The sequence below is a fragment of the Diceros bicornis genome, chromosome X (genome assembly GCF_020826845.1).
Source record: "Diceros bicornis minor isolate mBicDic1 chromosome X, mDicBic1.mat.cur, whole genome shotgun sequence".
In the NCBI taxonomy this organism is placed as follows: Eukaryota; Metazoa; Chordata; class Mammalia; order Perissodactyla; family Rhinocerotidae; genus Diceros; species Diceros bicornis.
The window spans coordinates 66,901,700-66,917,224 of NC_080781.1; the positions used below are offsets into that span (position 1 = coordinate 66,901,700).

The window sequence follows — 15,525 nt, forward strand, 5'->3', positions numbered from 1 at the left end:
TCCACCCCTCTACAAAAAAAGAACTCCAAAATTCAAACAAGTTTTAAGAAACAGCCCCAAAGATAACACTCTACAAACAACTTTCCAAACAACTTCAGGAAGTATAGGCCTTTGGTTAATAATACCGGGCTTTTGGAATCAGAAGGGACTCCCAAGTTTAAAACCAGGTCTGCCATTTAGTCACTCCGTGACCTTGGGCAAGTTACTTATCCACTGTGCATCTAGGTTTTCCAACTTTAAAATAAGATCACCATGGTACATATCTCACACGGTTGTGAATTATTAAATGAGATATGCACATAGGGCGCTTAGCACAGTCCCTGACACTAAGTCCTCTATAAGTATTACATAGTAGGAGTATTATAAATAGTAAATAGAAAGCTTCCTCTTCAGTAAAATGCTAATAACAATATCTCACAGGGTGTGGCAAAGTTCTGATGCAAAGGTCTTTTAAACTGTAATGCTGAACAAACGTAAGGGATTGGTATATACCTTGAGATACCTGGGGCAAAGTTCTAACTTCACTTTTATAGAATATGCTTTCTCTGCGCTTGGGGGAGGCGTGAGAATATCCACAATGAATTAATAGTAAATATAACCAGAAGATACGTCTCCCAGATACAAGCAGCAAAAGCCCAAAGAGCAGTATTAAGATCAGCAACCGCAGACGGGACCTCCATAATTCCCTGCAATTCACCTCTAATGCCCCCCTTCCCTTGGAGCCGCGCAAGCGTACACAGATTTTGCTCCTCTCTCCCTCGTGCCCCCGCCTCCAACGAACCCCCCACCCCCCACCCCCCTTCCCCCTTCCCCTCCTCCCCCCTCCCCGGTCTGCCTCAACACGCAGGCGCATCTCCTCAAATCCTGTCCATACCCCGCTCCTCTTTCTCTTCATTTTGTTCCCCCTCCTCTTCCAGCACCTCAGCAGGTTCAAACTCTTCTCCGTGAGGGTGGCGGCGATCGAGAGATCACGTGATGAGCATCCTGCTGCCCAACATGGCGGAGTTCGACACCATCTCGGAACTGGAGGAGGAGGAGGAAGAAGAAGCGGCAACGTCGTCGTCGTCGCCGTCGTCGTCGTCGTTGGTATCGGGGCCCGACGATGACGAGGAAGATGAGGAGCAAGAGGAAGAAGAGGAGGAGGAGGAGGAGGAAGAAGAGGAGGAGGAGGAGACGCCGCCCCCGCCTCGGGTAGTGAGCGAGGAGCATCTGCGGAGATATGCCCCCGACCCTGTATTGGTGCGGGGTGCCGGCCACATCACTGTGTAAGCGAGAGGGAGTCATGGGGTTTGAGAAGGCTGAGATTTGGCGACAGAGGAATGAGAAGGTGATTGAGGGGCCTGTGGAGTGGGGGAGGGCTGACTGAGGCATACATTTACTAAAGGACACCTGGTATAAAGGGACAAGCCGAGGGAAATAGGTGTAAAGGAAGTGAGGAGAATGCAAATGTGATGCCCCAACGCCAGGTAGAGTGAGTATAGGGCAGGGAAGTTAGGGGTTTGGGAGCCCGAGGGATTGGGGTAGGGGTGAGTCTCCTTGCTTCTGTGTATGCTGGCAAGTGAATAGTCTTTAAACTGCAGGATGTACTAGAGGATTCTTTGCTGCTAAGATTGGTGTCTAGTGGAACAGGGTGACTGCTGTGACATGTGACAAGACCTAGGCTTGGGATTCTTCAAAACAAAAGCATGATATATTTTGTAAATAATATCATAGAATGTCCACCCACCCACGTTCATCCATCCATTCTTCCTATCTAATCCTTATATGAATTAATACAATAATCCTTTCCATGTCTTGGTCACTCTTCACTCTGACATTTCTTAAATATCACACAATTAGAGGTTCAGGATGAGAGGCAGCTATGAAAAATAGAGCAATGGATTGAGAGTGAGGACTCTTGGATGTTAGTCCCAGCTTTGCTTCTTACTGGCCCTGTGACCTTGGTCAGGTTACTTCCCATTTCTGGGCCTTGATTTCTCTGTCTGTAAAATGAGGGATTTGAGGTAGATGGTTTCTAAAGCCTTTCAGCTCTTAGATAATTTAAGATACCTCCAGGAGATTTTGTATGCCCAAATATTAAATATGCAAACATTAAATATATATGGAAATTAGTCCCCCAGGAGCTGAGGATGATTTCCTGAAAAGCTATGCAGAGTGACTTTTTTAAAAATTGAAATCTTGGATCATATTTGAGAAAATAAAAGGGAGAGGGACTTCATAGCATAGTGGTTGCAAAGCAAAAGAAAATTTTAATGATTCTCTGGGCTTTGAAGAGTGCTTTCTCGTTTTTTATGTGCTTGGGCTGTAAGTACTTGGAAGTTTGAGCATTGTATTATGTTCATCCCCTTAACTATGCTATCTTTTACTGCATTTTCAAAATAGGACTTTTTTTTCCTATCAAGTCATGCTGCCTCTAATTTTGATAATGGCTCACCTAGCCTCTTTGACTTTCAATTGAGTTCATATTATCTGAAATTATATAATATGTACCACCTCCCCCCATCATGTTAGCTTTTAATTTTAACCTGTCAAGTATTTTTATTATGATAGACTTTTTTGATCTTTGCATAAAATATATTAAGAAAGATTTTTAAATTGTGGAAGAGTTTGGGGAGATTTTTAGACCTGCTTTTTGGTTAGGCAATTTTAACACAATTTTTCTTGGTCCAAGAATTTTGCAGATAGCCTACAATGTTCAGATGGCACTTACTGTGCTGTTTTATTTCCATTCCTTTCATCACTAGGGAGACAGTTTGTTACTCAAACTAATTATTTTGGCACCAAAGGTTACTTTGATGCAGATTATTTCACATGACTGAACAGAAAAAGGTTTTTTTTCCAGTTCATAATTTTATATTCCAGCACTCCTCCCTCTCATTATTTTCTAAAATTCAGAAAACAGAAAAGGAGGGAGAAAATAGAATTTAAGTTCCCTGAAACTTGTTTGTGGTTCCATTCTACTCTTCACACAATCATGGTGAAGTACTTACTAACCTATTTTCAATTAAAAGCAAAGCACTGACGCTTGCCATGCCAAGGGCCTTGTGATAAGTGTAATATTCCTCCCAGCTTAGAAATTCTGGAATTAGGAGTGTGAAGTAGTGGTGCTGGTAGTAACTGTTGGTATTAATTGAAGCCAAAACCTGAAAAGCAGCAAACCAATACTTGAATCACTAATCAATGTATATAGTTTGGAAAATTATTTAGTTGTATTGTACACATTCTCTTACCTAGAAAACACATTCGATGTTAAATGTCTGAGATTTGAAAAAAAAAATTAAACGTTTAGGAGAAAGTTTTACTGGATCGGAGAAACTGGTCTTCTTATGGTAGTATAACCTTCCTTATATCTAGTAAAGTAAGATCCTTATGAAATAGTTAATCTAATTCAGACACGTCTAAAATATCAGCTAATGTTTAATTTTTTTTCAGGCATGGAAGGGTTAGAATTGCCCTGTCTGAATGAAATATTTCTTATTCTCTCCTACCCCTTATTTGTTCCATTCTTTGTGCAGTCATCTATTCTATACAAGACTTGGTTTCTTTTCAAAGTTTAAAATTTGAGAACCATCATCTCAAACTCAGTATATCTTTTTTTTTTTTTTGTGAGGAAGATCAGCCCTGAGCTAACATCCATGCTAATCTTCCTCTTTTTTGCTGAGGAAGACCAGCTCTGAGCTAACATCTATTGCCAATCCTCCTCCTTTTTTTCCCCAAAGCCCCGGTAGATAGTTGTATGTCATAGTTGCACATCCTTCTAGTTACTGTATGTGGGACGCGGCCTCAGCATGGCAGGAGAAGTGGTGCGTTGGTGCGCGCCCGGGATCTGAACCCGGGCCACCAGTATCGAAGCGCGCGCACTTAACCGCTAAGCCATGGGGCCGCCCAACAAACTCAGTATATCTTAAACCCAACATTTTTTTCCCCACATTGTCTGTGCATTCAATTGCCCCATTTCTGACCCTGATGCCACGATTCTAATCTTCCAGGGTAATATTTCAAATCCTTGACTCATTTTAACTCTTCCTTCTCCTTGAATTTTCCTATGCCAGTCTGTCCCATAATTATGTCATCATGCCTTTTGAAACACCTATTAGATTTTTCATTTTATCCATTTCTACTGGCATCACTCTAGTTTGTGTTGCCATCGTCTCCTGCTTGAATTATTGCCACAGTCTGCCACCTTTCCCCTCTTCAATCCGTCCAGGGTGTTTGTACCAAACTAATTTTCTTTTTTTTTTTTTTAAGATTTTTATTTATTTATTTTTCCCCCCAAAGCCCCAGTAGATAGTTGTATGTCATAGCCGCACATCATAGCCGCACATCCTTCCAGCTGCTGTATGCGGGACATGGCCCCAGCATGGCCGGAGAAGTGGTGCGTCGGTGCATGCCCGGGATCCAAACCCGGGCCGCCAGCAGCGGAGCATGCGCACTTAACCGCTAAGCCAAGGGGCTGGCCCCAAACTAATTTTCTTAAAACACAATTTAATCATGTCACTTTCCAGCTGAATAACCTGCATTGGATCTTAATTTGGTCTGAATTCCTGTGCTCTCTTCCTCCAGCCTCAGAGGTCAAGGAGTCCCTCCACTTGTCCAAAGCTCACCCTTCCACTTGTGCCTTCCATACCCTTCTCCTCCAGCCTCCTCCCAGATCTGCTCCATCAGGCAGCCCCTGTCCCTCTAATATTACCTGTCTCTACCTCTATACTGGCTCAGCCTGTAAACATATTCAGAGTCTCTCTAATTCTTTAAAAACAAAACAAAGCAAAAGCCTTCCTAGACCTGTGTTCCCCTTTAACTACTGTCTAGTCTCTCTCCCTTCCTTCTCCAAATTTATTAAAAGTAGCTACATTCACCATATTTATTTCCACTTCAACCCTCTGTAATCTGGATTCTGCCACCATGACCACAGACAAACTGGCCTCATAAGATCACCATGACCCTTATTGCTAATTTAGTGGGTATCTTTCATTCCCTATCTTTCTGGTTCTCTCTCCTGCTTATGTTACTTATAATGACTCCCTCTTTCTTGGAGGCTTCTACTCCGGGGGTCACAAACACACAGGCCTTCAGAGGCAAGACAGGTCACAGAAAGTGGTGCAATCTGAGTAATGATGGGGCCTTAGTTGAACTGGAAGGTATATGTTTTGCCTAAAGGTATTCAAATTCTGTTTTTAAAAAACATTTTGCTAGCCAAACAAACCCAGGAATTCCTTGGCTACTTCACTATCCTGGTTCTCCTTGTATTTTTCTGGCTATTCTTTGTCTCATTCATGGGCTTCTCTTCGTCTCTTGCCCCTTGAATACTGCTGATCTCCAGGGTTTTGTTCTCAGCCCGCTATTCTTCTCATTCCCTACACTCCCTATATGGTCTCATCTTGACTCACATGGTTTCAATTATCTGACGTCTCCCAAATATGTATCTCTATACCAGACTCTGCTCAGACTCTTTTATGGGCTTCCTCACCTGATGGCCCACCATCATCTTAAATTCAGCATATTCAAAACAGAACTTGTTCCCCACTCACCCACACCCTCACACTCCCATCCTAACCCCTCAAAAAATCCCTCCTATTTCTGTGTTCTCCATCTCAGTTAAATGTATCTCCACCTATCCCGTTATTCATCCTTGGTTCCTTTTTCCCACTCACACTTCTCACAGCTAAGTAATCTGCAAGTATTAACAATATATGACCTAAAAATTTCTTCTTTTCCTCTCTACTACCACTTCCCTGATTCAGGGCCCTTTCACCACCCTAACTAGTTATCTTTCCTTCATACTTGTCACCTTCACATCCATCCCCTAGCCTGCTGCTAGATTGAATCACCACTTTTCTGCTTAAGACTATTCTGTGGTTTTCCTTTCACCTGCAGGATAGAGTCTAAGCTCCCTAACGTGGCGTATAGAACTGGACTCTGCCTATCTATCAGCCTAATCACCTGACATTTACTCTTGCTACTTGTATTTTCCTGTTCATAACATGCCGTTTCTTATCTCTTTGCCTCTGCTCAAGCTGGGTTCTCCATCTAGAATTCCAGTACCCACCGCCCTCACCCCAGCTCTCCATATGTCACCACCTTCTGCAAGTCTTCTCTGTCTCCACTAAATAGTAAGCTGCAATGGCAGGAACAATTTCTGGTTCCCTCTGAATCCTCAGTGTCTAACATAGTACCTTCCCTGAAGTAGACACTCAATAAAAGTGAGCTGAATTCGTATTAATTCGCTTTAGTAACACTTAATATGCCCACCATAGTGCATACTATATTATAGGACCTCAATAAATACTAGTTAGTTGAATCATGCTGTGGAGAGTACTCGTGTTTCTGAGCATAGATATAAATGGATGCAATAATATCATCAGTCCCAGTAATGGGGGTATGGCATGGCCTTAACCTCTTAAACTTTGTTAAGCAAGCCCTTATGTGTCAGAATGCCCCTGTCTACTTATATCATCTTAACATAATTGGCTTTCTAGTTAACTTTAACAAGATATTAATCTTTTAAAATGTAATTAATTATAATTTCTTAAGAAGTAGAGCGACCTAACCACACTAATTGTAATTCCAGTTCTGAGATGATGATCATAAATGGATATTTAGGGATCTTTTTCCAAATTTTAAAAAAATATGGCTAAATTAACTCCCACAGATTTGAGGTTATAGAAACAGAAATAATGAAGTATCTCTTGGGAAGTATTAAGTGTTTCAGAAATACTCTACATCTAAGTGATATAACTTAGTATCTATCATTTTTCTTCTTCATAGTTTTAGGATAAATATTTGGATCCAATGTGTTGAAATACAAGGAAAATTACATCTCATGAGATTTTTTTCTCTCATTTATAGGCATTACCACACTCTTTATGTCACTTAAAATATATAGATATTTACCCTTGATAGTACATCTGTATAGAAGTTAGTGGAGATGATAGATTACCAATTCTCAGGGATTTATAAAATTGTCTCATTAAAGTTAATCTTGAAGAGCTGAAGTTATTACATATAGAGTTGCAAAAGATTGCCAAATTTGCCAAACAATGCATTTCTGCAAAAACTTAGAGAACACTACAAATATTGATACTTCTCAAATCAATAATGGAATAAATAGAATGCCTTTTCTGTAAACAGCTATCTTTGAAGAATTACAGTGATGCATTGTTAATTTGTGTTTGTATAAGGTAAATATTTTATAAGATTTTAGTCTTTGAGAATACTGCAACTATGATAACTTGCCATTTTACAGTGTGGCAAGACATGATCATTTCCATATGAAAGATTAAAGAGATTTAACTATAATTTTTTTGAAAATCTCTTTGAATTGTGTGACATAGACTTTCCTTTTCCTGGGTATAGTAAGTAGAGTTAAGTGCACACGCTTTAGAATCAGTGTTATTATAACTGCATAGTTTTCCAGAGAAATCATATTTCTTGCTGGCAGAATTTTACTACACTATGATCCATTTTCTTAAACAACCTGAAGACATGAACTTTAATTTGTGCAAGATTTTCAATGGCTGATGTGTAGTCATTTTCAAAAGGATTAAGAACAGTGAGGGGTGTAGGGAGAGAGAGAAGATGGAAGAGCAACTAAGAGGACACATCCTTCTTTGCCTCAATTTTCTTTACTCCACAGAATTGCCCAAGAAATTAAAATTTGGGGCGTTGAAGACACTTGACAAATAAAATACAATAATTAAGAACCACCAGCTGGATTGGCTTCAAACACATAATAGGCTCTATATTTAATGAAGCCAATAAAATGGCAGTGTAAGCAATGCTAAGTGCCTGTTTGTCTAATGCCAAAGAACCCCACATCTTGGCTAATGTCTGTAGCTGATCAGTAATGGGTAGATGAGATTGTCTAACCTCTGGGACTCACAGTTCTGAAATTAATGGTTTGTTTATGAAACAGAGCTGAGGTGTTTATTCAGCAACAGCCATTTCAACATTTTCCTAGTAGCTGCTAAGTGAAAATGTTGTGCCTAAGGTTATTTTTCTTTTTTTTATTATTTTTTATTTTTTTTATTTTTTGTTTATTGTAGTAACATTGGTTTATGACATTGTATAAATTTCAGGTGTACATCATTATGCTGTATTTCTGCATGGATTACATCGTGTTCTCATGTTCACCACCCAAATATAATTACGATCCATCACCACACACGTGCCTAATTATCCCTTTCGCCCTCCTCCTTCCCCCCTTCCCCCTTCCCCTCTGGTAGCCACCAATCCAATCTCTATGTGTTTGTCTGTTGTTATCTACTACTTAATGAGTGAGATCATACGGTATTTGACCTTCTCCCTCTGACTTATTTCACTTTGCATAATACCCTCAATGGCCATCCATATTGTGACAAATGGGTAGATTTCATCGTTTCTTATGGCTGAGTAGTATTCCATTGTGTATATATACCACATCTTCTTCCCTTGATGGGCACTTAGGTTGCTTCCAAGTCTTGGCTATTGTGAATAATGCTGCAATGAACACAGGGGTGCATGTATCTTTACACATTGGTGTTTTCAAGTTCTTTGGATAAATACCCAGCAGTGGAATAGCTGGATCATGTGATAGTTCTATCCTTAAGTTTTTGAGGAATCTCCATACTGTTTTCCATAGTGGCTGCACCAGTTTGCACTCCCACCAGCAGTGTATGAGAGTTCCCTTCTCTCCACATCCTCTCCAACACTTGTTTCCTGTCTTGTTGATTATAGCCATTCTGATGGGCATGAGGTGATATCTCATTGTAGTTTTGATTTGCATTTCCCTGATAGTTAATGATGTTGAGTGTCTTTTCATGTGCCTGTTGGCCATCTGTATATCTTCTTTGGAGAAATGTCTGTTCAGGTCTTTTGTCCATTTTTTGATTGGGTTGTTCATTTTTTGTTGTTGAGATGCATGAGTTCTTTATATATTTTGGAGCTTAACCCCTTATCAGATGTATGGTTTGCAAATATTTTCTCCCAATTGTTAGGTTGTCTTTTTGTTTTGTTGATGGTTTGCTTTGCTGTGCAGAAGCTTTTTAGTTTGATGTAGTCCCATTTGTTTATTTTTTCTATTGTCTCTCTTTCCCAGTCAGACATTGAAAATATGTTGCTAAGAAGGATGTGGAAGAACGTACTGCCTACGTTTTCTTCTAGAAGTTTCATAGTTTCAGGTCTTACATTCAAGTCTTTAATCCATTTTGAGTTAATTTTTGTGTATGGTGTAAGGTAATGGTCTACTTTCATTTTTTTGCATGTGGCTGTCCAGTTTTCCCAACACGATTTCTTGAAGAGACTTTCCTTTCTCCATTGTATGCTCTTGGCTCCTTTGTCGAAGATTAGCTATCTGTAGATGTGTGGGTTTGTTTCTGTGCTTTCGATTCTATTCCATTGATCTGTGTGTCTGTTTTTCTGCCAGTACCATACTGTTTTGTAGTATATTACTACAGTTACTATAGCTTTGTAGTATATTTTGAAATCAGGGAGTGTGATACCTCCAGCTATGTTCCTTTTTCTCAGGATTCCTTTAGCTATTCGGTGTCTTTTGTTGTTCCATATAAATTGTAGGATTCTTTGTTCTGTTTCTATGAAAAATGTTGTTGGATCTTTGATAGGGATTGCATCAAATCTATAGATGGCTTTAGGAAGTATGGACATCTTAACTGTGTTAATTCTTCCAATCCAAGAGCACGGAATATCTTTCCATTTCTTTGTGTCTTAAATTTCTTTCAGCAATGTTTTATACTTTTTGGTGTACAGATCTTTCACCTCTTTGGTTAAGTTTATTCCTAGGTATTTTATTCTTTTTGTTGCAATTGTAAATGGCATTGTATTCTTAATTTCTCTTTCTGCTACTTCGTTGTTAGTGTGTAGAAATGCAACTTATTTTTGTATGTTGATTCTGTATCCTGCAACTTTACCATATTCGTTTATTACTTCTAAAAGGTTTCTGGTGGATTCTTTAGCGTTTTCTATATAGAAAATCATGTCATCTGCAAATAGTGACAGTTTCACTTCTTCCTTTCCAATTTGGATCCCTTTTATTTCTTTCTCTTGCCTGATTGCTCTGGCTAGGACTTCCAGTACTATGTTAAATAGGAGTGGTGACAGTGGGCATCCTTGTCTGGTCCTATTATTAGAGGGATAGCTTTCAGTTTTTCACCATTGAGGATGATATTAGCTGTGGGTTTGTCATATATGGCCTTTATTATGTTGAGGTACTTTCCTTCTATACCCATTTTATTCAGAGTTTTTCTCATAAATGGATGCTGTATCTTGTCAAATGCTTTCTCAGCATCTGTTGAGAGTATCATGTGATTTTTATTCTTCATTTTATCAATGTGGTGTATCACGTTGATTGATTTGCGACTGTTGAACCATCCCAGCATCCCTGGAATAAATCCGAACTGATCATTGTGTATTATCTGTTTAATGTATTGTTATATGCGATTTGCTAGAATTTTGTTGAGGATTTTTACATTGATGTTCATCAGTGATATTGGCCTGTAATTTTCTTTTTTTTGTGTTTTCCTAGTCTTGTTTTGGTATCAGGGTAATGTCAGCTTCGTAGAATGAGTTAGGGAGCTTCCCCCTCCTCCTCAATTGTTTGGAAGAGTTTGAGAAGGATAGGCAATAAGTCTTCTTTGAATGTTTTGTAGAATTCACCAGAGAAGCCATCTGGTCCTGGAGTTTTATTTTTGGGGAGGTTTTTAATTACTATTTCGTTCTCCTTACGGGTGATTTGTCTATTCAAAGTCTGTATTTCTTCTTGTTCCAGTTTTGGAAGGTTGTATGGTTCTAAGATTTTATCCATTTCTTCCAGATTGTCGAATTTGTTGGTGTATAGCTTTTCATAGTGTTCTCTTATAATCTTTTGTATTTCTGAGGTGTCCATTGTAATTTCTCCACTTTCATTTCTGATTTTACTTATTTGAGCCTTCTCTCTTTTTTTCTTGGTGAGTCTAGCTAAAGGTTTGTCAATTTTCTTTATCTTTTCAAAGAACCAGCTGTTGGTTTTATTAATTTTTTCAATTGTTTTTTAGTCTCTATTTCATTTATTTCTGCTCTGCTTTTTATTATTTCCCTTCTTCTACTGATTTTTGGCTTTGTTTGTTCTTCTTTTTCCAGTTCCTTTAGGTGCATTGTTAGATTGTTTATTTGATATTTTTCCGTTTTGTTGAGATTGACCTGTAATGCTCTAAACTTCCCTCTTAGAATTGCTTTTGCTGTTTCTCATAAATTCTGGCATAACCTTTTTCGTTTTCATTGGTCTCCAGGTATTTTTTGATTTCTCCTTTGATTTCTTTGCTGACCCAATCATTGTTCAGTAGCATTTTGTTTAATCTCCACATATTTGTGGCTTTTCTGATTTTCTTCCTGTACTTGATTTCTAGTTTAATGCCATTGTTGTCAGAAAAGTTGCTTGGTACTATTTCAATCTTCTTAAATTTATGGAGACTTGTTTTGTGGCCTAATATGTGATCAGTTCTGGAGAATGTTCCATGTGCATTTGAAAATAACGTGTATTCCTTGGTTTTGGGATGGAATGTTCTGTATATATCTACTAGGTCCATCTGGTCTAGTGTGTCATTTAAGACCAAAGTGTTCTTATTTATCTTCTGTTTGGATGATCTATCCGTTGGTGTAAGTGGAGTGTTAAAGTCCCCTACTATTATTGTGTTACTGTCTATTTCTCTTTTTATGTGTGTTAATAATTGCTTGTATATTTAGGTGCTCCTACATTGGGTGCATAGACATTTACAAGTGTTATATCTTCTTGTTGGATTGTTCCCTTGATCATTACATGTTGCCCTTCTTTGTCTCTTTTTACGGTTTTTGTTTTAAATCAATTTTGTCTGATAAGAGTATTGCTACCCTAGCTTTCTTTTCATTGCCGTTTGCGTGGAGTATCTTTTTCCATCCCTTCACTTTCAGTTTATGAGTGTCGTTAGTTCTGAAGTGTGTCTCTTGTATGCAGCATGTATATGAGTCTTGTTTTTTTATCCAGTCAGCCACCCTATGCCTTTTTATTGGAGCATTTAGTCCATTGATGTTTAAAGTAGCTATTGATAAGTATGTACTTACTGCCATTTTTTAATTTTTTTTTCTCAGTGTTTTAGTAGTCCTTCTCTGTTCCTTTCTTCTTCTCTTGCTGTATCCCGTGTGGTTTGATGGCTTTCTTTAGTATTTTGTTTGGGTTCCTTTGTCTTAGTTTTTTGTGTATTTATTATAGGTTTCTGGTTTGTCATTACCATGGGTTCGATATACAGTAACCTACGTATATAGGAAACTATATTAAGTTGATGGTCTCTTTAGTTTGACCTCTGTTTGAAAGCTCTACTTTTTAACTCCCCTTCTACCACTTTTATGTTTTTGATATCGTATCTAACCTCTTTTTTGTGTATTTGTATCCATTACCCTCTTATCATGGAAATAGATAATTTTTCCTATTTGTGGTCTTCTCTTTTCCCCTTAAATAAGTCCCTTAGCATTTCTTGTACTACTGGTTTCTTGGTGACAAACTCCTTTGATTTGTGCTTGTCTGGGAAACTTTTTATCTCCTTCCATTTTGAATGATAACCTTGCCAAGTAGAGTATTCTTGGCTGTAAGTTTTTTCCTTTTAGCAGTTTAAATATATCATGACACTCTGTTCTAGCCTGTAAAGTTTCTACTGAGAAGTCAGCTGATAGCCTTATGGGGTTTCCTTTCTAAGTAACTTGTCTTTCTGTTGCAGCTTTTAGGATTCTCTCTTTATCTTTAATTCTGGACATTTAAATTGTGATATGTCTTGCTGTGACCCTCTTTGGGTTTATCTTGTTTGGTGCTTTCTGTGCTTCCTGTACCTGGATGTCTATTTCCTTCCTTAGGTTAGGGAGGTTTTCATCTATTATTTCTTCAGCTAGATTCTCTGCCCCTTTGTCTCACTCTTCTCCTTCTGGGACACCTATAACATGGATGTTAGTGTGCTTGATGTTGTCCCAGATGTCCCTTAGACTGTCGTCACTCTTTTTAATTCTTTTTTCTTTTACCTCTTCAGCTTGGGTGATTTTTTTCTAGTCTTTCATCCAGCTTGCAGATCCGTTTTCCTGTATCCTCTCCTCTGCTTTTGAGTCCCTCTAGTGAATTTTTCATTTCCAGTATTTTATTCTTCATTTCTGATTGGTTCTTTTTTATATCTTCCATTTCTTTGTTGACGTTCTCACTGAGTTCATCCGTTCTTCTCCCCAGATCAGTGAGCATCCTTAACACTCTTTGTTTGAACTCTCTGTCGGGTAGGTTGCTCATTTCTGTTTTACTTAGTTCCTTTTCAGGAGTTTTGTCCTGTTCCCTTATTTGGAATGTATTCCTTTGCCTCCTCACTTTGCCTCTTTCCTTGTGCTTGTGTCTATGTATTAGATACGTCAGCTATGTCTCCTGCTCTTGGAGAGGTGACCTTATATAAGTAATGCCTTATGAGTCCCACAGTGTGCTTCCCTCAGTTCTGAATGTTCCAGGAGTGACCACTATGAGGGCTACGTGTGTCCTTCTGTTTTGGCGTGGTTGCTGTCCCTATAGGTACCCAGGGAGTCTGAGCTATGCCCCCGGCCAGTTGTTGTAATGCTCAGGTGCTTGTAATTGTTGTGGGCCCTTCAGTCTCTTTATCGGATGTGGGGAGCCCCAGCACAGTTGGCTGCAAGGTCTAATAGCACATTTGTGTTACAGTATGTCTTTTAAATGTGTAGGCCCCCAGCATGGCAAGTTGTTAGGCTCAGGAGCTTACAGTTACTATAAGCCTCTAGCCTTTATATCTCTTGTCAGCTCTCTGAGGATTGCAGCTGGGTGGGGCTGGCCTCAGCCATGAGAGCACCCAATTATTTCAGGCTTTTGAAGGTGGTGCAAACCCTCTATGTGGTCTTTGAGCAGCACAAGTTTTCTGCAGCTGACAAGCCCAGCCACCCACAGGTCCACACACACAGTCAACACAGTCCTGCCCTGTGTGTGCGCCCTGACCTCCTGAAGTGGACCCAGTCTCTCCAAGGCGGGAGCCCCTCACACTCCACCACTGCCCCACACTCTCCACCTGCTCCTTGCACATGCCCTTCCCCACAGAGGTGGACCTCCTCGCCAGGCTGTGGATAATCCAGGAAGGCCCACAAGTTGCCTGAGGACTTGTTGTTGGGTGGGGCCAGTCCCTAGAGTTGGCTGCCTGCCCTGGCTGAACTGGATTAAATCAGTGCTCTAGTCAGTGGGGCAGACCCTTGGCTAGCAGGCTCCAGGGAGATCTCCAGTGGCGTCTGCCAATGTCTGTCAGCATGCCCACACCTGGCCACAACTATGGCCGCCGCCAATGTCCCAGTCCCTGGAGAGTTCTCACCTCTCACCGAGATGCACTCAGAGCCTATCAGGTGAGTCTCTTTTCACCAAAGTACTGTGCACCTTTCTTTCCGGTGATTTTAGGTTGCTTTCTGAAATGGGTCAATTTGTGTCTGGGCCCTTTAATAGCCGGTTTTAATTTCTTTGTGAACCAGCTTCTCTGGGAGTACTACCCAATGTTAGTACCAAGCAAAGTCAGATATTATACCACTCGTCTCATTTGTGCTGGGACCAAAAAATGCCTACAGTGGGAGCACTCCCCGCCTCAGGGCCCCCACTCCTCCACGGAGGGCTGTGTACCTTTGAGCTGCTCCCAGGCGGTCGTGAAGTGCTGCGGCTTGTGAAGGTGGCATTTTTCCTCTCCAGGAGGTAATTTCTGCCTCTTCCACCTCAATTAGGATTGTCGTTTGTTGCAGGAGTTCCTCTTATCCCATTTTCAGTTCTCTCTCAGGGGTAATTTTTCCATGAGTAGTTGTAAGTTGGCTGTGTCTGTGGGAGGAGGTGAGTTCAGAGTCTGCCTACGCTGCCATCTTGACGTCTCTCCCATAAGTCTTCTTTTTAAGTGCTGAGTCTCTAACGGAGAAAGTTAAGGAAAGAAATCCCTGGTAGGCAAGCACAAGATTGCTACTGACTTTTAGCCAAAATTATAAGAGCATATCAGGCCTAGTTTGCATGTCTTTATACCTTTGAAGTTGATATATGTAGACCATAAAGGAGTATTTTAAGAAGTAAAATGACACTCTTTAACATTTCTTATATACTTTTTATGCTTTAGAAAAGACAATCCCAGGGCTGGCCTGGTGGTGCAAGCGGTTAAGTGCGCGTGCTCTGCTGCGGCAGCCGGGGTTTCGCCAGTTCGGATCCCGGCGCGCCCTGACGCACTTCTTGGCAAGCCGTGCTGTGGCGGCGTCCCATATAAAGTGGAGGAAAATGGGCGTGGATGTTAGCTCAGGGCCACTCTTCCTCAGCAAAAAGAGGAGGATTGGCGGATGTTAGCTCAGGGCCAATCTTCCTCACAAAGAAAAAAAAGATCTTTTTATATTAGAGAAGAGAACTAGTAGTGTGAATATAGCAAGTATTTCTTGAGAACTTGAGCATTGGACTAAACACTAAGAAGAATAAAGAAAAAACAAAGGACAGGCCTTGCTTTACAAAGCTAACAAATTATAACAAATTGAAAATTGCCTTTA

At 40.1% G+C, this 15,525-nt stretch overlaps 1 protein-coding gene across 1 annotated transcript in view; it reads left to right on the forward strand.

Moving 5' to 3' along the window:
• The first annotated feature begins 843 nt into the window (after positions 1 to 843).
• The window catches only part of CHIC1 (cysteine rich hydrophobic domain 1), a 50,708-nt gene continuing 36,026 nt past the window's right edge, over positions 844 to 15,525 (forward strand). The window contains exon 1 of the mRNA XM_058536197.1: positions 844 to 1,265. Coding sequence (XP_058392180.1) covers positions 976 to 1,265 — 290 coding nt within the window. The 5' untranslated portion in view covers positions 844 to 975. The remainder of the gene's footprint in view (positions 1,266 to 15,525) is intronic.